General features: G+C 43.3%; 1 protein-coding gene across 4 annotated transcripts in view; it reads right to left on the bottom strand.

The window, feature by feature from the left end:
• The window catches only part of LOC147437761 (uncharacterized), a 64971-nt gene extending 41209 nt beyond the window's left edge, over window positions 1–23762 (bottom strand). For 2 of the 4 annotated variants that reach the window (XR_015184903.1, XM_086487234.1), the window contains exons 1-2: window positions 23515–23762; window positions 23322–23372 (exon numbers count right to left, since the gene is read on the bottom strand). Coding sequence is in view for 2 of the 4 variants with exons in the window: in XM_086487234.1 (XP_086343360.1) it covers window positions 23322–23372; window positions 23515–23583 (120 nt within the window). In the remaining 2 variants the exon portion in view is untranslated. The remainder of the gene's footprint in view (window positions 1–23321; window positions 23373–23514) is intronic. The other 2 variants (XM_086487232.1, XM_086487231.1) reach the window with 2 other exon arrangements.
• Between the last annotated feature and the right edge of the window lie 3344 nt (window positions 23763–27106).

The following is a 27106-nucleotide window of genomic DNA, read 5'->3' as shown; positions in this document are numbered from 1 at the left end:
CTCCCCCTTCTCCATCTACGCCAAAGATTGCACCAGATCCTTTGGCAGCTTTCGACATGATGATGATGGACAAGAAGTTAGAAAGCGATGAAATAATGGAAGCCATAGAGCGTAAATACCAAGACAGAATGGCAGCCATAGCGCATGAGCGCGATGAAAGAGAAGCAAAATTTGAACGCGAGAACAAAGCAAGACATGAGAAGGGAGACCAACACATAAAAGAGTTGTGGCAACTTTTTTCTATTGTGCAGGCGCAGTTTGCACAGAATTGGGAAAAGGAGACTCTTACAGTCTCTTCTTCTCCCAATGTAAAAGACTTGAACACTCCAAGTCAAGAATCTACCGCGACAGCACCAAATAACCACTTCAAAACAGTTCACAGTTCACAATTGATTTACACTGGCCCGGCGAAGTTCCGTGCCTAGAGATATTGGCCCCAAAGACTGGCGCCCCTTTTGGTATTTCTTTTTGTATTAATCTGAGTTCAAAGTACAAGAGTGCGGTTGAGTCTCTCTCAAACTCTGCGTCCAGATGCTCTGCAGAGTGGGAGCCCAAACCACTTATTTATTTGTTTACAAGGGATGCCAAAAGCAGAGCCCCAAAAGCTGCCATCCTTTTAAAAATAAAGCAATTTGTCTCATAAGACTTGCTTGAAAATTAAAGCAAAGTTCAAAAGCTACCCAAAAATTGCGTAGAATTTCCAACTGCTCTTCCCAGCGCAAAAAGCGAAAATTCTGCCGTACAATCCAAGGTGAAACGCGCTGCGTTTTTCGGATTCTGCCGTACGGTGCCACGTCATCATGTCTGCGGGTTTTCCGGGATTCTTCAGATTAGGGTTTTCAAAAATTAGGGTTTTCAGTCACGTCATCACTTTGTGACACCCAAGCATGACACACATGATTTGCATGATTATGGTAAGCATGATGATTTGAATGACAATGATAAGCATGATGATTTGAATGATAATGATAAGCATGATGAATTGCCTTTCCCAGCGCAAAAAGCGGAAGTTCTGCCGTACAGCCCAACGTGAAACGTGCCGCGTTTTCCAGATTCTGCCCTACGGTGCCACGTCATCATGTCTGCGGGTTTTTTGAGATTTTGCAGATTAGGGTTTTCAAAAATTAGGGTTTTCATCCACGTCATCCCTTTATGACATACCCCCCTCTTGAAAGCATTATAATCGCCCTCGATTACGCCTGCAAAACAGACAAAGGCCATAAACCATCTTAGCAGACAGTGACTCTTAGTACCTACGTACTAGGAACACACTTCTAGCACATGTACCAATCAACAATCACATCACACGACATCACAGGACATCACATGACATTCAACATTCATTCAGATCTTAGACCATGATTTATCGGCAATGTAGCTAGCAATCGCATCTAGATCCAGTCGGGACCTCATCGATGTCCGATTGACTGACCCCTATGCAACCATGTCCATTCGAGATCAAGTAGACCAAAATGCTACAGTCATTTCATCTATCAATTCCTGCACTTAAAAACAAGTCAAGAACAAATCAGTTTCATATTCAGGAATTCCATTTTATAAAGTCATACAGCAGAATACTGTCAGCTCTCAGTATCCTTGAAGCTCAAAGAGACATCAGTGACTCTAATATCAAAATCGAGGCATCTGTTGACAAAGGAGCGGAGTAACTCCCCTCTTGTGCATCCCACTGCACCAAATCTCTGGCCAAGCTGAATTCTAGATTCCATTTGGAGTAGACTATGCTAAACCAAAAGCTTCGAGGTAAAGTTCCACAATCTGAGGAGATTCTACTAGGTCCTCCTCCTCCATCCACTTCGCATCCAATGCAAGATAGTTCTTGAACTTAACCAAGAACTGCCTTCGGACTTTACCTATATTCTCCGTATCCTTATGCGCCAAAATCTGTTCAGGAACAAGGATCTCCTCGTTTTCTTCCACTTCAAGTTGCTCATCAGGCTCCCCATCATCAGGCACATCACCTTTAAAAGGTTTCAAGAGACTCACATGAAATGCATTGTGAATCCTCCAAGTGTCAGGCAGTTTCAAGAAGGAGACATCATTGATCTTTTCAGAGATCTGGAAAGGTCCGTAGGGTAGCATACTAAGCTTTGGAAAAAGCCTCTCCTTTCCCTTCTTCTTTCTCAGGCGTGCCTTCTCAAAACATAAGAGCACCCAATCATCCTTCTTCAGCTTCAAATCGCGACGATGGCGATCCCCTGCCTTTGTTTGTAGTTCTTGAGATTTCTGCAAAGCCTCGCGAACCTTGGCAAAAGCCGTGTCTAAGTCGCGCGTATACTCATCTGCTTCAAAAATCTAATCTTTCGTACTTAGGAAGGGTGGAACCTTCGCAACACCTTCAACAATCTCAAATGGCGCATTCCCCGTCGAAGAGTGTATCATGTTATTGTAGGCAAATTCCACCAAAGGTAAGTACTTTTCCCATTGAGTCTTCTGATCCGAATTATAAGACTTCAATAAATCTAAAACCACTGAATTGGCAATCTCAGATTGCCCGTCGGTCTGCGGGTGGAACGATGACGAGAATTGCAACCGCGTGCCAATGTTCTCCCAAATTGCCTTCCAAAACAAACTCGTAAATCTGGGATCTCTATCGAAGACAATCGTCTCAGGCATGCCATGTAATTTAAAAATCTGGGCCACAAACAATCTCGCTAAGTGATCCGGCTTGATTGTTTTCTTCACTAAAATGAAATGAGCCTGTTTGTTAAATCTGTCAATAGCAGTCCAGATACCATCGTGACCACTCTGTGTTCTCGGGAGATTAAAAATGAAATCCATTGCAATACTTTCCCAGGGGCGGGTGGGTATGGGCAAAGGCTGTAACAATCCCTATGCTTTATTCCTGTCAAACTTGACCTCTGGCATACCAAGCAACTGCGCACAAACTCTTCCACATCCTTCTTGAGTCTCGGCCAAAAGAAGTATCTCTCTACCCCTTTCATGGTGGTAGCGATGCCGCGGTGACCCGTAAAAGGTGGACAGTGGCATTCAGTCATAACCTTTTCCCTCAACGGCTGTGTAACGCACAACATGGTTTTTCTCATCAAGTAGCCATCCCGAATGGAATATACCGCTACTATCTCCCCATCCCGTATCCGTGTAAAACGTCTGCAAAATCTGTATCTCAGGCATACTCATCGACCATATTCTCGAAGCTCCTATGATATATCGCGGAAATAGCCAGAACCAACAGCTTTCGAGACAAAGTATCTGCCACTGCATTCTTCTCTCCCTGCACATGGACAATCTGGAAGTGAAATTGTGACAAGATGTTCGCCCACCGCATCTGCTTTTCCGATAGCTGCTTCTATGATAAGAAGTAGCGCAAACTCTGATGGTCTGTGAAGACAGTGAAATCCGCTCCGAGTAGTTAATGCCGCCACTGAGTAAGAGCATGGATAACTGCCAAAAGCTCTCTCATAAATCTGTGCTTTCATTTCCGGCCTTGAGAACAGTCGGCTCTCGTAAGCAATGACATGGCCTTCTTGCATTAAGACCGCACCCAAACTACGACCACAAGCATCACAATATACTTCAAAAGACTTCTGCAAGTCCGGCAGAGTCAAGACTGGTCCCGTAGTCAATTTCTCTTTTAAAGTCTGAAAGGCAGTCACCTCCGTGGGTCCCCACGAGAAAGGGTGTCACAAGGCGGGCACCACGTGCCAATAGAAAAGAACAGACTGAACAACTTTAAGCACTTCAAATAACAACTGAACTGAAATGGAGAGAGAGACGACACGCGACACGGAGTGGCGGAATTCCACCCCAGAGAGTATTGGCCCCAAACCTTGGCGCCCCTTTCGGTATTTCTTTATATTGCATCAACACAGTACAAGCCGGTACTCCAGACTCTGCACCTTCGTACTGAAGCATGCCGGAGAATGAGCCCTAGCCTCATATTTAAAGGCCCTTGGCCTGAAAAGCAGTTATAGTAAAAAGCCTTTAAAACTCAAAAGCTTCTGGTTCAAAATTAAAGCCAAAAAGCTGCCAGCGCAGTTTACGAAAATCCGTACAGCCTGCCACGTCATCAGCCAACGCAAAACGCGGAAATCCGTACATCCTGCCATATCATCATGTCAGCGCAATTTTCGGAATTTGTCTGCTGCCTTAGGGTTAGGGTTAGGGTTTTTGGCAAAAATTAGGGTTTGCAAGTTTTAGGGTTAGGGTTTTCAGAATTAGGGTTTCAGCAATTAGGGTTTCCAAAATTAGGGTTTCAGCAATTAGGGTTTCTGGCAAAAATTAGGGTTAGGGTTTTTTGCACTCGGGCAACCATGTCATCACTCTGTGACACTTCTTCTGTTGCTTGTTCTTCTTAGGGTTTAGGCCCCTCGGTTGGCATCTGTAAGTTGGCTCCATTCTTTAGGCTTTGACACGTCAGCAGTTTGTTACATCTCCCCTTCTTGAAAGAGAGTAATCGTCCGCGATTACAGCATATCTGCAAAACAACTCAAGTTAGCTCAAAAATTTCCAAGGGACATTCCGAGGGACAATCAATTTGCTCTTTTTATTAAGGAGTTACCTTCTCCTTTCTGCTCTTTTGATCAAGGAGTTAGCTGCTCCTATCGGCTGTTTTGATCAAGGAGTTAGCTTCTCCTTTCGTCCAAATCGGAACTCTTGATATTCCCGCGTAATAAAATTAGCCATCACACCCAGACCGTATTGATCTTCCTCGGGTGTCTTGATGCACTAAAATTACATACCCAGGCAATCTCATCCAATTAGGAATATTCACTAGTTGGCACATCACAATGCAACACAAATACTCACATATGCATGTTACAAGACATAGAAACATAAAGCCGCCGATGAACACTCCTCCCGCATAACCTAACAAGGTCCGGGCCGGGAGATATTCAACGACTCCCTCATCACTCCTCCCGCATAACCTAAAAAGGTCCGGGCCGGGAGATATAGAGGCCTTTTACAACCAAACGCCCCCCAGACCGCAGCCTACGTTGTTTGGAGGTGCTGAGAGTAACCACTGCTCAGACTTCTAAATACTCTTCCCGCATAACCATCCAGGTCCGGGCCGGGAGTCACAACAACAATTATTTTACAAGCATACAACCAAACGCTCCCCAGGCATCGGCCTGCGTCGTTCGGAGGTTTTCAAACATACAACGAAACGCTCCCCAGGCATCAGTCTGCGTCGTTCCGAGGTTCAAACGATACCAAAACAGTATTTCTCACTTCTCCACCCGGGAGTAAAATCACCAATCATTGAAACCAGTATCAAACCAGAGTCAAACAATTCAAATCGGCACCAAAACAGGTTCAAAACAAATACCATCCATTTCAAACAAATTTCAAACAGGGTCACGAAACAAGCTCAAACAGAACTCAAACTTAAAAAGCAATCTCCATATCAATCGAGCTCGAAAAGTCGACTGACTTTCCATCCTAAAACCTGCACCAAAAATTAGGGTTAGGTTTCTTCCATAAGGTCGTAGCCGAGCACGGCATGGTCCATCAGCTCTTGGACAAACAGTGTTTCTTTGGCGACGATGGTAGTCCCAAGATAGCAATCGCACTCGGTCTCCAAGTTCATCTGCTCGTGAAGAGACATCTATTGGGAGATGTCGAGAAACTTCAAGTTATAATCTGCTAGGGTTTCCATGGCAAGCATTTCAGGATACCCCACTCTGCCAGAAGTTGCACTCCGAAGGAAGATGTCAGAAACCATATAACTTCGGGCAAAAATTTTCTTGAAAGCTTGCCAAGTACTTGCAGTATGCTGCTTTGTAGCTGTAGACATCAACATCTGCATGGCACTGCTTCTGAGAAAAACAGTGACTTGAAACAAATCTGGATCCTTCTCTTGCAAGTGATCTTAATTGGCTTATGCCCTGTAAGACACTGCGGTGAAGACGGGAGCGTCCCGATGCGCGATGAAGTAAGGGTGGGAGTGGCTAATACGTCCGGGGTTGGAGGGCGAAGATACCTCCGATCAAATTCCAATAGCTCTGTCTACTCTTTTGTAGGACCGGTATGCTTTTAGAAAAGCACACGCCTGATGCTCTGATACCACTGTCACAAGGCGGGCACCACGTGCCAATAGAAAAGAACAGACTGAACAACTTTAAGCACTTCAAATAACAACTGAACTGAAATGGAGAGAGAGACGACATGCGACACGGAGTGGCGGAATTCCACCCCAGAGAGTATTGGCCCCAAACCTTGGCGCCCCTTTCGGTATTTCTTTATATTGCATCAACACAGTACAAGCCGGTACTCCAGACTCTGCACCTTCGTACTGAAGCATGCCGGAGAATGAGCCCTAGCCTCATATTTAAAGGCCCTTGGCCTGAAAAGCAGTTATAGTAAAAAGCCTTTAAAACTCAAAAGCTTCTGGTTCAAAAGCAAAGCCAAAAAGCTGCCAGGGCAATTTACCGAAATCCGTACAACCTGCCACGTCATCAGCTAGTGCAAAACGCGGAAATCCGTACTACCTACCACGTCATCATGTCAGCGCAATTTTCGGAATTTGTCTTTTGCCTTAGGGTTAGGGTTAGGGTTTTTGGCAGAAATTAGGGTTTGCAGGTTTTAGGGTTAGGGTTTTCAGAATTAGGGTTTCAGCAGTTAGGGTTTCTGGAATTAGGGTTTCAGCAGTTAGGGTTTCCAGAATTAGGGTTTCAGCAATTAGGGTTTCCAAAATTAGGGTTTCAGCAATTAGGGTTTCTGGCAGAAATTAGGGTTAGGGTTTTTTGCACTCGGGCAACCATGTCATCACTCTGTGACACTTCTTCTGTTGCTTGTTCTTCTTAGGGTTTAGGCACCTCGGTCGGCATCTGTAAGTTGGCTCCATTCTTTAGGCTTTGACACGTCAGCAGTTTGTTACAAAGGGACTCCTTTCTGTGTCGAGTTATGCAAAGGGGAAGCAACCTTTGCAAACTTTCGAATGAACCGCCTGTAGTACGAACATAGTCCCAAGAAGCTTCTAACTTCATGGACGTTCTTCAAATTGGGCCAATCACGGATAGTCTCTATCTTGGCCGGATTCATTTGCACTCCTGCTACTAACACAATGTGTCTCAAAAAGTGTATCTCTAGTAGGAAAAAATTAACTTTTTTTCGCATTAATCACTGACTTGTGATCTCGTAATGCCTGAAAGACCTGAAGCAGATGATCTCTATGTTCTGCCTCATTCTGGAGAAAACAATGATATCGTCAAAGAAAGTGCTAACAAATAGCCTGTACTCTCAAAAAATATTGTCCATTATCCGGTTAAATGTCGCAGGAGCATTGGTTAAGCAAAAAGGCATCACCAAAAACTCAAATAACCCAAAAGTCCTCTGAAAAGTTGTCTTGTAGACGTCTCTCGGCGCGATTCTGATCTGATGATATCCACTCTTGAAATCAATCCTACTAAAGCACGAGGATCCCTGTAATTTGTCGAGTATATCATCGATCCTAGAAATCGGAAGTCGGTTCTTGATGGTGATTTTGTTGAGAGCTCTATAATCGATGCACATTCTCCAGGATCCGTCTTTCTTCACAACCAACAACACTGGAGAGCAATTCGGCGAAGTACTAGACTCGACAAGACAAGACCCTTTTCCAAGAGGTCTTTCACTTGGTTCATAATCTCTTCATTCTGTGCTCGGCTCACACGGTAAGGTGGTCAAATCGGTGGTGTGCTTCCAGGTATTAGATCAACGGTATGATCTTCAGGATGAGCAGGTGGTAACTCGCCTGGTAGGCCCTCTGAGAAGCAATCGGCGTGAGAGTGGAGAAAATCTTGGCGTTTTTTATCAAGTTTAGACATATTTCTCCTATCCTCATCACTCAATTCTTTCATAAAGATCGAGTAAACAAATAGACTGGATTTCATTAATTTTGAAATGGCCGAAGCCGATACGATAGGGACAAACTCGCCCTTCAGTTTAATATCAAGTACAATGGTTCTGCCCTTCTCTGTAGTCAATGTCGCTTTCCTCGCCCGATAGTCGACCACGGCGTTGTTCTTGTGGTACCACGGAATTCCCAAGAGAACATCACAACCTTCCAAAGGCATTATGAAGAAGTCCTCATGCCCCAAATACCCCTGACAATGCAACCGAAGTTTGCCAATGACAGGTGTAATGGCTACGTCCCTGCCGGGTGCCGCTAGAACTGCCTCCGCAAGTGGTCCCATCCAATGGGGAGTGAAGTGATCTTGAGCCGCGCCGCCAATTCCGGTGAAATGAAGTTTGCCTTGGCTCCTCCATCAAAGAAAATCAAGGCCTCTTGATCTTTCACTTTGCCCCAAGCTCGGCAAAGTTTTGTACTCTCGTTCATTGTGTTGGGATCGGTATCCACACAATCTGGAACCAGTCCTGTTTTCATCTTGCCTTTTATTCCACGTTCCTCGGCTGCTCTCAAACTCTCAGGCCTTTCGTCGTCCTTGTCATTCTGTTCTTTCTGTGTCTTTTTAGGGCACTTCGCGGAGATATGTCCGTGTTCCCCGCATCCAAAGCACTTCCTCTCCCTGATGGAGCGAGCTCTCTCCTGAGGAGTAAGCTTGGGTCGTGTGTCCTTCTTTTCTGGGTTGCTCTTTCTCTTTCTACTTTCATTTGCTGAAGTCTGTTCGGCTCGTTGTGTCATGACCTCATCGGTGGGGTAGGTCAGACTGCCAGAGTGAATGGAAAAACCCCGTTTCGCATGACTCATCAACTCCTAAATAGAAGCTGACTTCTATTCCAAGCAGTGATCTCGGATCTCTGTATGTAGACCCAAGGTAAACCGCTCAATCTGTTCTTTGAACGAGATCTTCTTAAATGAAGAGGCGGGTAGAAAAGAGCTCCAAAATCTCTTGCAATAAGCATCCACTGTATCTTTCTTGGTCATCCGAAGATGGTTCCAAGCAGCTCGTATATCGCGTTCATACTCTTGAGTCAGCCAAGAAGAAATAAAAAGCTTCTTAAATTTCAATCATTTAACTGGCGCAATCTTGTTTAAAAGAAGCATGGACCACAAGTTCGAGCATTCCCTTTAAAGTAAGAGGCAGCTCTCCGAATCTTAGAGTGCTCTGAGTAGCGTCCTCCCGCGAAAGCGATGTGAAACTGTTGTACAAAAGATGGTACAAATTTGGTACGTAAGGTAAGTAGTACAGAGATTGAGTTTTTAGGTACGTAAAAATTCGTCCTTTTTTCCACAAAGCCTAAAACTGAGAGTACTTCGTACATTTACTTATGTATTCACCAAGGCTTCAAATAACGACTAGCAAATCAAAAATACACCGTTACAAATACCAAAAATGGAGTCCACAACTCTAATTGAACAATGAAAAGGCAAAGCTGAGATTAGCTAACCATTGATCAATGTCTACAAACAAATAGTATCAGATGTCTGCTATCATGGTCACATAAAATTAAGAGCATCAAAATAAATACATAATGAATCATGAAAATGATAAATCCAAGACTGAAGTCTGGAGTCCCAACTCTAATAACTAGTAAGCACTAAAAACCGCACACTCAGCTGAAACAGGGCTGAAATAGGACTAAAGATGACTGAAATCGGTTGAAATAGGATTGAAGGACCCACAAGGCTACCCAAAAAACAAAACAAAACAAAACAACAAAAAAAAACGTGTACGGAACCTATCCGTACGTATTGAACCGTACGATAGGGATGTACGGTACGGATAAATAAGTACGTACGTACAGATGCAACCTTGATCTCTGTATCCCAAAAACGTGTCAAATTTAATTGATTGTCCACCTTCCTTAAACTCTCGGACCTTCTTGCTTTTATCTTCCAGAAAGTCATATTGGTTGGCTTTATAAAAATTCTTCTTCTTTGCATTAAAGTTACCGTCGTCAGAGTCTGAACTGTCTGTAGACGAGTCCTCTGTAGAACATTCACTCACTAGGCGAGATTTAGAATTCTTTGCCTTTTTCTTGCCCTTTCTGAAGCGTTGTTTCTTGCTTCGCTTTTTGCCTTTGCGGTCTTCTTCGCTCGAGTCAAATGAGCTAGAAGAACTGTCAGAAGAAGAAGAAGAAGAAGAACTGGGTACTTCTTCAAATCGAACACGCTTCTTCTGTTTCTTTGCCTTTTCAAATGTCGACTGACGACCCAAATAACCCGGGAAGTTAGTGCCTTTCTTCTGCTTTTTGCGGTGCTTTTGGGCTTTGTTTTGTGCGTCAAAAAGCTAAGCAATCCATGCATCAACCGCCTCTTCTAATTCCTTCTCTGAATAATTCTTGTGAGGAGAAGGTTTCTTGAGAGCGGGATTCGGGGGTGGTGTTGTGGTTTTCTGCCACACTGCACGTGCACTTCTTGAAAAGAAGTCTCGCTCATATATTTTGCAAATTTTAGGTCCTTCGCAAAATTGAGCATCATCTTTGTTGCATCGCCGATCAATTGACGACGCTCCATCTCTCGACGCTCCGCTTGAGTAGGCTGAGGCAGGCCATACTCTTGCCGGAATCTTCGTTGTGATCCCTTGCCACATCTTCGGATGCAGAGGGAGTCGACTGATCCTTGTGTGAAGCCATAGGTGCCGCGGAAAAAAAATCTGGGATCGGATTTCTCGTAGAAGAGAAATCGGCAATGCTCTGATACCACTGTAACAGACTTGGACACTCCAAGTCAAAAATCTACCGCGACAGCACCAAATAACCACTTCAAAACAGTTCATAGTGTACAATTGATTTTCATTGGCACAGCGGACCGTGCCTAGAGTATTGGCCCCAGAGACTGGCGCCCCTTTCGGTATTTCTTTTTGTATTAATCTGAGTTCAAAGTATAAGAGTGCGGTTGGGTCTCACTCTCAAACTCTGCGTCCAGATGCTCTGCAAAGTGGAAGCACAAACCACTTATTTATTTGTTTACAAGGGATGCCAAAAGCAGAGCCCCAAAAGCTGCCATCCTTTTAAAAATAAAGCAATTTGTCTCATAAGACTCGCTTGAAAATTAAAGCAAAGTTCAAAAGCTGCCCAAAAATTGCGTAGAACTTCCAACTGCTCTTCCCAGCGCAAAAAGCGAAAATTCTGCCTAAAAACCAAGGTGAAACGCGCTGCGTTTTTCGGATTCTGTCGTACGGTGCCACATCATCATGTCTGCGGGTTTTTCGGATTCTGCAGATTAGGGTTTTCAAAAATTAGGGTTTTCAGTCACGTCATCACTTTGTGACACCCAAGCATGACACACATGATTTGCATGATTATGATAAGCATGATGATTTGAATGACAATGATAAGCATGATGATTTGAATGATAATGACAAGCATGATGAATTGCATGATAATGACAAGCATGATGATTTGCATGAGATGATGTGATTGTTCACAAGAATGATGTGTTAGTTGATACAACCTCATTGCAGAAACAATCAATCACGAAGAACCGATCTTGGCTCTCGAGCCTAGGTCCATAGAACCTCCCCAAGAAGTTTTATGTGTTCGCACGATTAGTCAGCACGCATGGTTCGAGTGTTTCATTCGTGATGCTTTCTTGTATTTTAGTCACCGCCTTATGAGATCCCTTTTCCTAGGCATGCTATATTGTACGTTGAGCACGATTCACTCATGAATGAGCACGGATGTATGCAAATTACTCATGAAAAGATGAAATGTTTGCATTCAAGGAATAACACTCGTAGAAAGAGCACAAGAAGGATTTAGCATCAAGCATCGGCATTTCCATTATGATTTGCCACAGTTGATTGATTTAGATCAAAAAGAAAAGATTCGATCTCATTGTTTGCATGTGTTTGATGAACGGTTTGGCACTCCGTCTATAAATTCATCTACATTGCATGCACAGTTGTTTAGGAAGACTAGAATTTTTCCAGTCACTTTACATGGAATGGGTATGCTCATGTTTTGTGTTGAAAGTGGTTTCAGGAATTTTCATCCTCGGAGATTCTTGAAGACGGTAGACGCATGACTCTAGACAAAGTTGAAGCATGGAAGGAGCTACAAATGACTTTGTGTCGCTTTCGAAGCGGCCCAAAGAAGCAAGCGTTGCAGACCTTTATGAAGTTCAAGTATCACATGACCCACGCATCAGAGTGGGCCGGCGAAGAGTCCTTCCCAGGATTCATCCAGACATTGTTGGCGATCTCCCTCGACGCCATACAGTTCGGTACCAGTATCTCACTTTGAAAAGGAGGGGATGTCACGTGCACATCTAACACTATGTGTACGTGGACAAGCTACTTCATGACATGGGTTCAGTTCAGTTAGATTAGGATGTGATCTGGCACTTTTGTGAGTCTGTTAGCAGACCGTGCATGTCCAGACACTTAGATTAGATGCATATCCTCCGCTTGCACACAGCATGATCATCAGATTTCCATTAGGAGCATTTTCCAGTGCACAAAACCTATTTTTCCTATTTTTGACATGTTTTCACTTATTATTTTTAAGTGACGTTTGTTGGGAACTGGGTAGGGCAGTTTGACCAAGTGAGTATATAAGCAAACCTAGCGTAAGCATTTCACAGCAGTAGAGGCAGCAGGAACTCCAGTTCAACAGGCACCTTCTCAGCAGGACCCCAACAGGCCTAGCGTTTTTGCAACACGGCAACAAGGACCTAGCGTTTAGCCCTCGGCGTTTTTGCATGGCAAATCAACCTCGGCGACCACAAGACACAATAAGCAGCCCTAGCGATAGCGAATTCCCCAGCAACAGCAGATCAGCCCTAGCATTAGCAGTTTCCTCAGCAAAGACAAATTTCAATCCCTAGCGTTTTTGGTTTGCAGATCAACCTCAACGTTTTTGCAGATCTTCGCGACAGAATCAGCCCTAGACTCAGCGTTTTCAATTTTCAGCAATCAGTTACAACAGAAAAAGTCTCGAACCTCGCAGCTCCGCGCCGCACGGTGAGATCCATCAAGGTTTACAATTTCAGCCCAAAAAACGCAGATTTCAGCATCTGCGTTTTCAGCGCGTCGTTGTCAAATCGTCGTCATCGACATCGTCACTGACATAGAGTCAGAATTCAGCAGATAAAGATTTGCAGATTTCAGCCATTAGCATTTTCAGATTTCAGCTTGTCTCATCGTCGTCAACATCGTCGACAAGTCCAAGCATTGTAGAGATATGTGCAATCAATAGCATAGACCGCTCTCGCCAGCGAGAGTGGGGCCTTCGGAGGAGGGTTTGACAACTCATTTGGTGTCGTATTCTTCTCTCTCTATCTCTCAATCTCAGCACCTTCATTCACAATGGCATTCACTTTGTCTGTGGTCATTTGCACTCTCTCACTAAAGGAACGGAAGGCTCTCCCTTCCATAAGTAAAAGGAACCCTTGAGCACAGTTCGGAGCACTCATCTTGAGCAAAGTTCAACATTCACTTCCACTGCACCTTACAATGCTAGAGAGAGAGAGAGAGAGAAGAGACGACACCAGATGGGGTCCTCACCCCCTCCAAGAGCCCCCCTCTCTATTGCTAGAAAGGTACTTGCTTTAGATTGCACAAGGTCTGGTACAATGCTTCTAAATGATGTGGTACTTGACGACGACGATGATGATGTTGACGACGATGACGAAGGCTGAGGGCTGAAAATGAAAAACGCGAGGGCTGAAGCTTGGCTGAAAACCGATCACTGGTCTCTAGGGCTGAATTTGCAAATGTGTCGGCGACGACGGCAACGAGACGAGGCTATGCAAAACACTGGTGGCTGAAATCTGAAAACGCTAGCTGAATCTGATGGCAATGGCTGATTTCCAAGGACGATCTGGTGCGGAAAGGGTACTGTGCTGCAAGGCTAAGGGCTGATTTGCTGATGCAAAAACGCCAAGGGCTGATGCTGAAAACGCTGACTCTCTGCTAGCAAAACGCTAGATCTGATGAGAAAACGCAAGGGTGTTGGGTCCTACCGTGAACTGCTTGTATGTGCTCCTTGGTCTTCTTACCCTATGTCTTTTGCTTCTTCATGGCGCCCAATGGGTCACATATATAGGTGCTTGAGTCTGGGTCGAGCAGCATCAGTCTGAAACCACAACTAATTAAAAGCCAAAAGTCACTTATTAAATAATAAGTGCAAGAGGTGTTTCATATGCACTTTGGCAAAAAAGGGTTCATGCGGTGGAAAATGCTCATGCTGGGTACTGATGATAATGCTAGTGATCATGGGTTGTGCAATCAGAGGGTATGCAACTACTCTTAAGTGCCTGGACATGTGCAATCCCCCGTATAGGCTCACAAGGGTGCCAGAACACATCCAAGGCTACCAAAACCCTAGAAGTAGGTATAGCTTGTCCACATGCACATAGTTAGATGTGCACGGGACAACTTGCGAGTACACTTTCTACTTCTCTGCACCCGACTTTGCTTTGGTGTCCATGGCCGACTTGATAGGAGAGTGGATGGACTTCTACCATCAGGGGTGAACCTCATCAAGCCGGTGATTCTTCAGGTACTTCACATAGTTCACTTTTCAGGTCCATGGAATATTTCATTATGCGCTTGGCACATGTGTCGATCTAAAGCTGGCATATATTGCTCTGTCGAGATCCCCTATCGAAAACTTGTCATTCTCCTCTTGTCACAAAGTGATGACATGGCTACCGGCAGCAAAAACCCTAATTTCTGCCAAAAAACCTAATTTCCTGCAAACCCTAAAATCTGCCAAAAACCCTAATTTTCAGCAAACCCTAATCCCTGGAAACCCTAACCCTAGGGCAGCAGGAAAAAAAAAATCCGGAAAATGCGCTGGCTTGCTGACGTGGCAATACGGCAGTCTCGAAAATTGTGCTGGCTGCTTTTTGCGGCAGAATTTTCAGCAAATGCTTTTTCTCTACGCTAATGGTCAAGGGGAGAGAGAAAAAACTATTTGCTTTTCTTTTTGTTGGCTCTCTTGAGATAGAGAGAGAGAGAGAGAGAGAGAGAATCTGCTTTTGCTTTCAAGCTTTTGGGGCTCTGCTTTTGGGCATCCCTTGTAACCTTTAAATTGGTGGTGAGGGCATCACTTCTCAGAGCATCTGGATGCAGAATCTGAGAGTGAAACCCTAACCGCTCTTGTACTCTGACATTGATTTTTAATACAAAAAGAAATACCGAAAGGGGCGCCAGTCTTTGGGGCCAATATCTCTAGGCACGGAACTCCGCCAGGCCAGTGCAAATCTATTGTGATCTGTGACTTGTTTGAAGAGGTTATTTGGTGCTGTCGCGATTGATTCTTGACTTGGAGTGTCCAAGTCTGTTACAGTGGTATCAGAGCACGGCCGATTTCTCTTCTACAGGAAATCCGATCCCCAAATATTTTTTTCCGCGGCACCTATGGCTTCACGCAAGGATCAGTCGACTCCCTCTCCATCTGGAGATGCGGGCAGGGATCACAACGAAGATTCCGGCAGAGAGTATGGCCCGCCTCGGCCTACTCAGGTGGAGCAAAGAGAGATGAGGCATCGTCAATTGATAGGCGATGCAACAAAGATGATGCTCAGTTTTGCGAAGGATCCGAAATTGGCGAAATATATGAGCGAGACTTCTTTTCAGGAAGTGCATGCACAGTGGCAGAAAACCGCTACATCACCCCTGAAACCCGCTCTCAAGAAACCTTCTAATCACAAACAGTAGTCAAAGAAGGAATTACAAGAGGTGGTTAATGCACGGATTGCTCAGCTTTTTGACACGCAAAAGAAAGCCAAAAAGCACGGCAAAAAGCAGAAGAAAAGCACTGACTTCCCGGGATATTTGGGTCATCATTCGACTTTTGACAAGGCAAAGAAACAAAAGAAGCGTGTTCGATTTGAAGGAGTACCCAGTTCTTCTTCTTCTTCTTCCTCTGACAGTTCTTCTAGCTCTTCAGATTCGAGCGAAGAAGACAAAAAAGGTAAAAAGCGAAGCAAGAAACAAAGCTTCGGAAAGTGCAAGAAAAAGGCAAAGAAGGCTAAATCTTGCTCAGAGCCTTATAGTTCTACTGAGGACTCGTCTACAAACAGCTCAGATTCTGATGATGGAAATTTCTATGCGAACAAGAAGAATTTTTACAAAGCCAACCAGTATGACTTTCTCGAAGATAAAAGCAAGAAAGTCTGAGAGTTTAAGGAAGGTGGCCACTCAATCAAGTTTGATACTTTTTCAGGATACTCAGATGCTTCGAAGGCTTTGTCTTTTGTACAGCAGTTTGACATCGCTTTCGCGGGAGGACGCTATTCAGAGCACTTCAAGATTCGAAGAGCTACCTCTTACCTTAAGGGGAATGCTCTTACTTGGTGGTCCACGCTTCTTTTAAACAAGGCTGCGTCAATTAAATGGCTGAAATTTAAAAAGCTTTTTATTTCTTCTTGGTTGACGCAAGAATATGAACGAGATATACGAGCTGCTTGGAACCATCTTCGGATGACCAAGAAAGATACAATCAATGCTTATTGCGAAAGATTCTGGAGCTCTTTTCTACCCGCCTCTTCATTCAAGAAGATCACGTTCAGAGAACAGATTGAGCTACTTCTTGTCACAGAAGCACCTTTCGGAAAAGCAGATGCGATGGGCAAACATCTTGTCACAGTTCACTTCCAAATTGTCCATGTTCAGGGACAGAAGAATGTGGTGGCAGATGCTTTGTATCGGAAGCGAGGAGATCCTTGTTCCTGAACAGATTTTGGCACATAAGGATACAAAGAATAAAGGTAAAGTCCGAAGGCGGTTCTTGGTTAAGTTCAAGAACTATCCTGCATTGGATGCGAAGTGGATGGAGGATGAGGACCTAGCAAATACTCCTCAGATTGTGAAACTTTACCTCGATGCTTTTGGTTTAGCATAGTCTATTCCAAACGGAACCCAGAATTCAGCTTGGCCGCAGATTTGGTGCAGTGGGATGCACAAGAGGGGAGTCGCTCCGCTCCTTTTTGAACAGATGCCTTGATTTAGATACTAAAGTCACTTATGTCTCTTTGAGCTTCAGGGATACTGAAAGCTGACAGTATTCTGCTGTATGACTTTATGAAATGGAATTCCTCATTATGATACTGATTTGTTCTTGACTTCTTTTGAGTGCAAGAACTGATAGACGAAATGATTGCACCATTTTGGTCTGATTGATCTCGAATAGACATGGTTGCAATAGGGGTTAGTCAATCGGACATCGAGGAGGTCCCGATTGGACCTAGATGTGATTGCTAGCTACATTGGCGATAAATCATGGTCTAAGATCCGAATGAATGTTGAATGTCATGTGATGTCCTGTGATGTCTGGTGATATCTTGTGATGTCGTGTGATGTGTCTATCGATTTGGTACATGTGCTAGATGTGTGTTCCTAGTACATAGGTACTAACAGTCAGTGTCTGCAAAGATGGTTTATGGCTTTTGTCGGTTTTGCAGGCGTAATCGTGCGATTACAATGCTTTCAAGAGGGGGGTATGTCACAAAGTGATCACGTGGCTACCGGCATCAGAAACCCTAACTTCTGCCAGAAAACCCTAATTTCCTGCAAACCCTAAAATCTGCCAGAAACCCTAATTTTCAGCAAACCCTAACCCTAGGGCAGCAAGAGAAAAAAATTCCGGAAAATGCGCTGGCCTGCTGACGTGGCAGTACGGCAGTCCCGAAAATTGCGTTGGCTGCTTTTTGCGGCAGAATTTTCAGCAGATGCTTTTTCTCTATGCTATTGGTCAAGCGGAGAGAGAAAAGACTATTTGCTTTTATTTTTGTTGGCTCTCTTGAGATAGAGTGAGAGAGAGAGAATCTGCTTTTGCTTTCAAGCTTTTGGGGCTCTGCTTTTGGGCATCCCTTGTAACCTTTAAATTGGTGGTGAGGGCCTCACTTCTCAGAGCATCTGGACGCAGAGTCTGAGAGTGAAACCCTAACCGCTCTTGTACTCTGACATTGATTTTTAATACAAAAGGAAATACCGAAAGGGGCGCCAATCTTTGGGGCCAATATCTCTCGGCACGGAACTCCGTCGGGCCAGTGCAAATCTATTGTGATCTGTGAATTGTTTGAAGTGGTTATTTGGTGCTGTCGCGATTGATTCTTGACTTGGAGTGTCCAAGTCTGTTACACCTCTTCCAATTCCTTGAAAGGAGGTTTGCTCCCATTTGAATCTCTGTTAATTTTTTCTAGCTCATCATTGGGAGTTGAGCGCTCTTCATGTTCCCAAAAACGTGTAGTTAGTGGGATGTTGTAGTCGGTGGGATGTTGTCCTCCCTGTCGGATTCATCGCTAGAACCCATGTGTGCTACAAAAAAGAATCTGATAGTTCATGAAAAGAATCGTTTGAGCTTTGATACCACTATAACAAGGTTGGAAACCCAAGCAAGAAATCAATAGTAACAAAAACTGCAATTAAACTTAAAGAGAGAAGAGAGAGAGAGAGAGAGAGAGAGAGAGAGAGAGAAGAGTAGTAGTCCATGCTCAGGGATAGAAGAATTTAGTGGCAGATGCGTTGTCTTGCAAGCCCTTGGTTCTGGCTATTTCCACGATACATCATCGAAGCTTTGAGGATATGGTTGATCAATGCGCCACCAATCCTGATTTTGCAAACATCTTTCACCAGATACAGAGTGGGGAGACAATTGTAGACTATTCCATACGGGACGGCTATTTGATGTGGAAAACGATGTTGTGTGTTACACAGCCTTTGAGGGAAAAGGTTTTGACTGAGTGCCATTGTCCACCTTTTTTGGGCCACCACGGCATTGATACTACCTTGAAGGGTGTTGAGCATTACTTCTATTGGCCGAGGCTCAAAAAGGATGTGGACGAGTTTGTTTGCAGTTGTTTAGTATGCCAAAAGGTCAAATTTGACAGGCATAAGGCACCAGGACTTTTACAACTTTTACAACCTTTACCCATCCCCTCCCATCCATGGGAAAGCATTTTATTTTTTATCTTCCCAAGACTCAAAGTGGACGTGATGGCATTTGGACAGTCATCGACAGATTCAGTAAGCAGGCACATTTCATTCCGAAAAAGAAGACAGTTAAGCCTGATCGTTTGGCAACACTGTTTGTTTCACAGATTTTTCGATTACATGGCATGCCTGAGTCCATTGTTTCAAAAAGTGACCCTTGATTCACTAGTTTGTTTTGGAGGGCAATCTGGGAGAACATTGACACGCGGTTGCAGTTCTCGTCCTCATTCCACCCAGAGACAGACGGGCAATCTAAGATAGCCAATTTAGTGGTTTTGGATTTATTGAAGTCTTATATTTCGGACCAGTAGACTCAATGGGAAAAGTACTTGCCCTTGCATGAGTTTGCCTACATCAACACAGTTCATGCATCGACAGGGAAGGCGCCCTTTGAAGTAATCAAGGGTGCTAAGAAGGTTCCTCCATTTCTAAGCACCAAAGATAAGATTTTTAAAGCGGATCAGTATACGAGAGATCTGGAAACTACTTTTGCCAAGGTTTGCAAGGTTCTTGAGAAGTCTCAAGCACGGCATAAGAAGGCAGCCGATAAACATCAACACGACTTGTAGCTGAAGGAAGATGATTGGCTGCTCTTACAGTTTGAGAAGGCACGCCTGAGAAAACGAAAGGGAAAGACAAGGCTTTTTCCAAAGCTAAGTATGCGATATCATGGCTCTTTCCAGATTTAAGAGAAGTTAAATGATATATCCTTCCCACTGAAGTTGCCTGATACTTAGAAGATTCACATTGCTTTTCATGTGAGTCTCTTGAAACCTTTCAAGGGTGAGGTGCCAATCGACAGGGACCCTAAGAAGCAATGTCACAAGCACATCTAACCCTATGTGCACATGGACAAGCTACTTCATGACATGGGTTCAGTTCAGTTAGCTTAGGATCTCGCACTTTTGTGAGTGTGTTCGCAGACCGTGCATGTCCAGACACTTAGAGTAGATACATATCCTCTGGTTGCACACAGCATGATGATCACATTTCTATTAGAACCCATCAGGAGCATTTTTACAATGCATAGACCTATTTTCCCTATTTTTGACATTTTTCACTTATTTTTAAGTGACTTTTGTTGGAAACTAGGTAGGGTAATTTTGTTAAGTTTGTATAAATAGAAACCTAGCGCTAGCACTTTCTGGCAGAAGAGGCAGCAGGAGCACTTGCTCACAGGCAACTTCTCACCAGGACCCCAAGTTTTACTAGCGTTTTTGCATCACAGCAGAAGAGCTAGCGTTTTTGGACAAGAACCAAGATCAGCCAGCGTTTTTGCATCTGCATCAGCCTGGCGACAGCAAAGGACAAATCAGCACTAGAGTGAGTGGTTTGCACCAGCAGATTCATAGCCTGTTTGCAGCAGGACCCATTTTCAGCCCTAACGTTTTTGGTTTGCAGATCAACCTCAGCGTTTTTGCAGATCTTCGCGACTGAATCAGCCCTAGACTCAACGTTTTCAGTTTTCAGCAGTCAGTTTCCGCAATAGAACCCTTGAACCTTGCAGATCTCACCTTCCCGCAGCTGATCCTCGCCGCACAGTCAAAACCCGCGTAGTTTGCAGTTTCAGCCCGGAAAACGCAGATTTCAGCATCTGCGTTTGCAGCGCGTCGTCATCGCCTCGTCGTCATCGACATAGAGTCAGAATTCAGCAGATAAAGATTTGCAGATTTCAGCCCTTAGCATTTTCAGATTTCAGCCCGTTCGTCGTCCTCCTCATCATCGTCGACGTCGTCGGCAAGTCCAAGCATTGTAGAGATTTGTGCAATCAATAGTAGACCGCTCTCGCCATTGAGAGTGGGGCCTTCGGAGGAGGGTTTGACAACATTCTGGGGTCGTATTCTTCTCTCTATCTCTCACTCTCAACACCTTCATTCACAATGTTCGCCACTTTGTTTATGTCCATTGCACTCTCTCACTAAAGGAACGGAAGGCTCTCCCTTCCATAACTCCCTTCCATAAGTAAAAGGAACTTTGAGCACAGTTCGGAGTACTCATCTTGAGCAAAGTTCAACATTCACTGCCGCTGCACCTTACAAGCAACCTGAAGTGGTAGAGAGTGAGGAGATACTCGTTCCATAATGGATACTGGCTCACAAGGAAAGGAAAGTGATACGACAGTTCTTAGTGAAATTCAAGAACTATCCGACATTGGATGCGAAGTGGATGAAAGAGAAGGACCTAGCAGATACTCCTCAGATATTGGAACTTTACCTTGAGGCTTTTGGTCTTGTTTCGACTATGATGAGAGATCCCGTGGATCAGCAGGGTTGAATCTGGTGCAGACGGGACTACACAAGAGGGGAGTTACTCCGCTCCTTTGTCACACATTACAGTGATGGAATAAAGTCGCCGATTTTCCTTTGGATTTCAGGGATATTGATGGGCTGATAGTATTCAACTGTATGACTTTATGAAAGAAGTACTTCGACATGGTATATGTCCTTAATCTTCAACACGTAATCATTAATTGATAAGCGTTGACAGTGTTGAGCTCTGTCTTCAAATGCAGCTTCCTTGCCTTATTGTTGGTCACATCTAGTGAGACCAAATTCTTCAAAGCGTTCTTGGGGGAATGTGAATCCTGTATATACCCAATCATCATATTCTCCGCATTAACAAATAACCAATACATGACATTCCGTGCTCTCTGATTCCAATCTTCAAAAGCTTCCACATGTTGAGTAGTAGAATTCTCCTCAAGCAACACTAGCACCTCTTCTCGTTCACCTTCAATTTACTCCCGATAGCCTTTACCTATCAGAAAATCGTTATTTTGAACTTTTAAGCATGAAAGTTGTTCTTGTTAAACTTTTCACTCAGTATGTAAAATCTACTCAAAACCTACGGAAATCAAAAATAGCATGTATTTGTCACAACAGTTGACCACAATATGTGTATAAACACCCAATACATTGTTTCACACTACTATACACTAGTTGTAAAAATTGCCACACCAACCAAGCTTCTTACAACACCGAAGTGCCAAAATGGAAGATCTCTACCAACACCTCCCAAGATTGTCAGGTGAGTAGTACCAACACGCGAGGGAGGAGAATGAAACTTACCAAAAATTGCTTCTTCCTCTGCTCCTACTTGCCGCTCACATCTCTTTAGCCACACGCAAGCTCTAATACCATGTAAAGAGTAGAGAGCTTGAGCTCTTGCGAAATGCAGGCAAGAAGCCATCCAAGCATATCATACGTTGAGCTTGATATCTCGACATGATCCCAAAAATTGTTCATAGAACGTACAATAAATGACCAAGACTATTTCTTGATTTTCAAAGAAAGTCTCTTAGATCTCTGACATATACATTCTTCTCTCTCTCTCTCTCTCTCTCTCTCTCTCTCTCTCTCTCTCTCTCTCTCTCTCTCTCAACACTTCCCTTTTTTTGGAAACCCAGAGGACACACACATCTGCATCGCTCTATCTCATAGGCTGACTTCGGCCATTAGAAGAGGTAAATAAAGCGCGCACGCGAGAGAGAGAGAGAGAGAGAGAGAGAGAGAGAGAGAGAGAGAGAGAATCTTCTTATTAAAATAAGCATCTCCAGGGTACAACCTCAAAAAAAATATAGAATGCCAATCGTCACATAGGTATGATTCCAAAGTCCATAAAATGTACAACACTGACCAAAATATTTATTGATTCTCAACCTCTGAGATCTCATAACAAATACATTTACAGCATGTCCAAGAGATCTCAATCTCTGAGATCCTGTAACAAATAAATTTACAACATGTCTGAGAGGTGGAAAACTCTCCTATTGTGTCATGAATACAGTAAGGAATATGATCTCAATCAAAACTACATGAAGGTACATCAACTCCAAGAGCCCCGTGGGATCAAGAGAAACCGGTGGAATTTCTACCGAAAAAGAACAAGCCTGAACAGGGCTCATGTCTCCCCAAAATAGAAAGTTGCCGATGATGAGCACCAGAACGATGCCCTTGATCTTCAAAACTGACCGGTGAGAACTCGAAAGAAACACCACCAGGCCTACACCCATGCTTATGAAAGTGACATATCCCATCGGCCTTCTATGAGATAGGATAATGTGGAGGATAGCAAGGACAACACACAAATGATGGTCGAGCAGCTGCTCTTTGCAGTGTCACAACTCAGAATAAAAAGGTGCTGAAGTTGTGAGGCAGGGGATAAAGGAAGGGGGGGGGGGGGGGGGGGGGGGGGGTTTAAATGTAATGCTGAAGTGGTTGCGACTTGTGTGTCCAAGGTCCTTTCCTTGCCGAATAACAAGCCCACTTCTAAGAATCAAAATACAGAGGTTCAAGGACTGGGTTTTATCTAATTAAAATCTGGGAGTAATCACCCCAGCATCATATACTGAATCCTCCCTATATTTAAGAAAAGTTGGCCATAAATATTATCATGAGTACACTACTTGACACTTCATGCGACATCTACATTTGATACATGTAACGTTTAAAAGCCTCTCTTCCTCTCTCTCTCTCTCTCTCTCTCTCTCTCTCTCTCTCTCTCTCTCTCTACCTTATGTACGGACTTGCCAAATATTTTGCAATTGAAGGCTGGATTGCTGCCCTGCAACAGTGGAATGGAGTTGGGGTGAATAAGAAAAAAATGCCTATGCGTGTGGTCATGTGTGGATGTGGGTGTGTGTGTGTGTGTGTGTGTGTGTGTGTGTGTGTGTGTGTGAGAGAGAGAGAGAGAGAGAGAGAGAGACCTGGGCAGTGAAGACGGGGAAGGAGGAACCACCTTGATACTGAGGGAAGGAGGGAGGAGGAGCGCACATGTTGCTGCGGCTGCTTGATTTTACGATCCGTTCGTCAAATGCGCATTCCAATCCTGCAATAATATACAAATACGTTCCTGCAGGCTTTTTCTCTATATACGATGTATCATTTGGCAAGAAGATGCTTTCAGGCGATGTTGGCTCGACCTGAGCGATGGCGTTCACTGCTCGCGCGACAAAGATTTAGTATAACGAAAACCAAGTACCATTAAAAAAGGAGTACCTCTGCCAATGAATGCTCTCCACGTCACCATCCAATAATCCAAATAGATTTATCATTTAGGGGTGTACACACTACAAGCGTGCCCAAGCACCAGTGCTATATGCATGAGCCGGCGGCTATATTAAAATGTAGACCAAAATACCCCTCTAATTTTATTCCCTTTTGACAATTGAGATTCAGTGGTTAGCATGTAATTTGTCACAAATTATCTTGCAAAAAGGGCAATTATGTCTAAAATTAATGAAGCAATCCATCTTCAAAGCCTACATAATCAACCCAAATTCTAGTTTTAGCATCTTGTATTGAAAGACAATCAGTCTTCTTATTAAAAGCTACAAAAAAAATATCTTTGGAGAAATTTAATCTCACAACCAGAGGTATTTTGGGAATTTTGAAAAATTTGAGGGGCATTTTGGGAATTTATGACAAAATATTGAGGGTATGTTGGGAATTTTTGAAATTTGAGAGGTATTTTGGTAATTTTTCCTAAAATGTATAAAAGTGTTAGCTCTACCAACAGATTTTCAAAATTTTTCCAACACTTTCAACACAACTTTGATTCATTATATAAAAATAAATTCAGTAAAACAATTGATTGAATAAAATACACAAAACGAGCAACATAAACAAGAATCAAAATAAAAGACACCATACTCTTCAATCAATATGATTGAGTATTTGCCTTCCACCTCTTTATTCATCTCATGGAACATGAATTACAATTATATATATGAAAAATAAGAGAGCATGAACTACACAATCAAGAGAGTATATACAATGTGTAAGAGAGAAAATCAACATAAAAGAGGACAAAAGTGTATCTTCTATAGCTTTGTCCTGATGGAGATTTTGATGGCTCTATTCAAGAGGGATGTAAAACTTTAAGTCACATCTTCAAGATGCTCTTGGAGCGCTCGTCTACCTTGTGAAGAGTCAAGAATTTGATTCCTGTTGAAAAAGTACAGTGTGCACGAAGACGCGATTTCAAGATTCTCTTTCTCTATCATGCATGCACCAAAAATAGAAGTGGTTGCTTTTCATTTACACTTTAAGAATAGTAGGTAAAGGAGAATTCTATTTACGTTGCTTCTTTTGAATGGTTTTTGAGAATAAAACATAAGAAAATTCGATAAAATGTCCAAAAGTAGTAATAGTGATAACAGTCCTGCCCAATAGAGAAGCAGTGCCCTAAACTGCGAAAAATAGAAAAAACTAAGAATCTTCAAAATTTGTGTGGAGATGAGGTAGATATCTAAACAATATATATTGGATCAAGTAAAGTACGCAGAGGGAACTTCCCATTGCTCATCATAATATCCTGAAAGAGGAATCCAAAAAGGTAATTGCAATCCACATATCCAAATATCTATGAAACTGAAAGAAATGCCCTTCAACAAAAACAAGAAAAGCATGACAACAGTGAAAAGCAATCACCTTTTACATTGTTCAAAGGACAAAACCTTAATCAAGTATTGTCGCAAATGATGCCCAAAGGGCAAACCTCTGGTATCAAACACCATAAATAGGGTGTATATAAAACATGAGAGACAAAAAAACGTCCTGATGAGGGAAAAAATTCCCCTGCAGTCCTAAGTGTGTTCATACATTACTACCACATGTATATAGTAACAAATCCCCCTTGGGAGTGATGCGGTGAACAAGACCTAGCACTTAATCTAAAGGGAAGTGGCATGCCTTGAGTGCATGATCAATCCACAAAGGGGAGTAAGCCCAAAGCTTTGTGAAAATCTTTGAACTTCTCATGAGGCAAGCCTTCGTGAACAGGTCTGCATGGTTTTCCTGTGTTGGCACGTAAGCCAAGTTGATCTCTCCTGCTGAGAGTCTCTCCCTGACATAGTGATAATGCACCTCAATGTGCTTTGTGCGAGCATGAAAAATATGGGTTCCTCGCAACTACCAATGTTGGAATTAGGGTTGCAGAGAAACGCACACAGCTTGGAGAAGACGAAGGAAGCTCAAGGCACACAATAGAGAGTGTATAACTTAGTGTGCAATGGAAGATAGATAGCCCTAGAGTGATGGGTGTATATGCAATGCACGGGGGAAAAAACCTCCTAAAGAGGGAAAAAATGTCCCGACGGTCCTAGTGTGTTCACACACATCACTACCACATGTACATGGTAACAACCAATTGGCTCTGACTGTCACTATAAATGATGTTGGTAGTGTCCTTTCTAACACCCAAATCATCCATAAGGCGTCTGAGCTAGACACACTCAATCGTAGCTGTGAAGACTGCCGTGTACTCAGCCTCACAAACTAGATGTGGCCATAGTAGGTTGCTAGTTGCTTCTTTCTCAACCATGATATGCATGAACTACCGATCATGAAACAAAAACCACTCGTGGACACTCTTGTGCCAAAAGAACCAGCCCAATTTAAGTCCAAAAAAGCATGTAAATTCGGCGGCAATGATCCCCCCTTGGGATAAAACAAGCCAAGATGCAAAGTGCCACTCAAGTAGCAAAATATCCTCTCGACAACCTACCAATGCTTAGACCTTGGGCTATGCATAAACCTGCTAACATGTGAGACTGCAAACTAAACATTCGACCTTGTATTGCATACATAAATAAGGCATCCAGCAGCAGCTTGGTGAAGAGTGACATCGGCATGATCACCAAAATCATGAAGACTCACTTTCAAACATCTTTCCATGGGAGTAGCAATTGGTTTGCAGTCCTCAAGTCCAAACTTACATAGCAATGTCTCTATGTAACTTTCTTGACACAAGGCAATACCACCATCACACTGCTTAAACTGTATGCCCAAGTAATGATGCAATAGCCCCAAATCTTTCATCTTGAAACTAGCATTCAAATCAACCTTAAATTCAGCAATATGTGTCTGATTGGGTCCAGTGATCAGCAAATCATTAACTTAAAGAACGACGATGAGAAGTACAACACCCTCACGCTTTTTGTTGGATGGTTATGAAAGCCTTGTTTAACCAAATGAGTGTCAAATTTCTCATGCCACGCACGAGGAGATTGCTTCAACCCATACAAAGATTTTTTACATTTACACACTTTATCTTCCTGCCCTTTAATGAAAAAATCGTGAGGTTGCGTTACATAAACTTCCTCAAATATATCACCATTCAAGAAAGCGGTAACAATATCTCATTGATGTATATCCCATCCAAAATGAGTTGCCATGCACGTAGAAAACGCACAGTAGTCATACAACAAGCGGGAACAAAAGTCTCTTCATAATCTATGTATTTTCGTTGTGCATAACCTTTTGCAACAAGTCGAGCCTTAGAGCGGTCAATCTCAC

This window comes from Adiantum capillus-veneris, chromosome 17 (assembly GCF_014529385.1).
Source record: "Adiantum capillus-veneris isolate H3 chromosome 17, ASM1452938v2, whole genome shotgun sequence".
In the NCBI taxonomy this organism is placed as follows: Eukaryota; Viridiplantae; Streptophyta; class Polypodiopsida; order Polypodiales; family Pteridaceae; genus Adiantum; species Adiantum capillus-veneris.
This window is presented reverse-complemented; position numbering and strand designations above follow the sequence as displayed.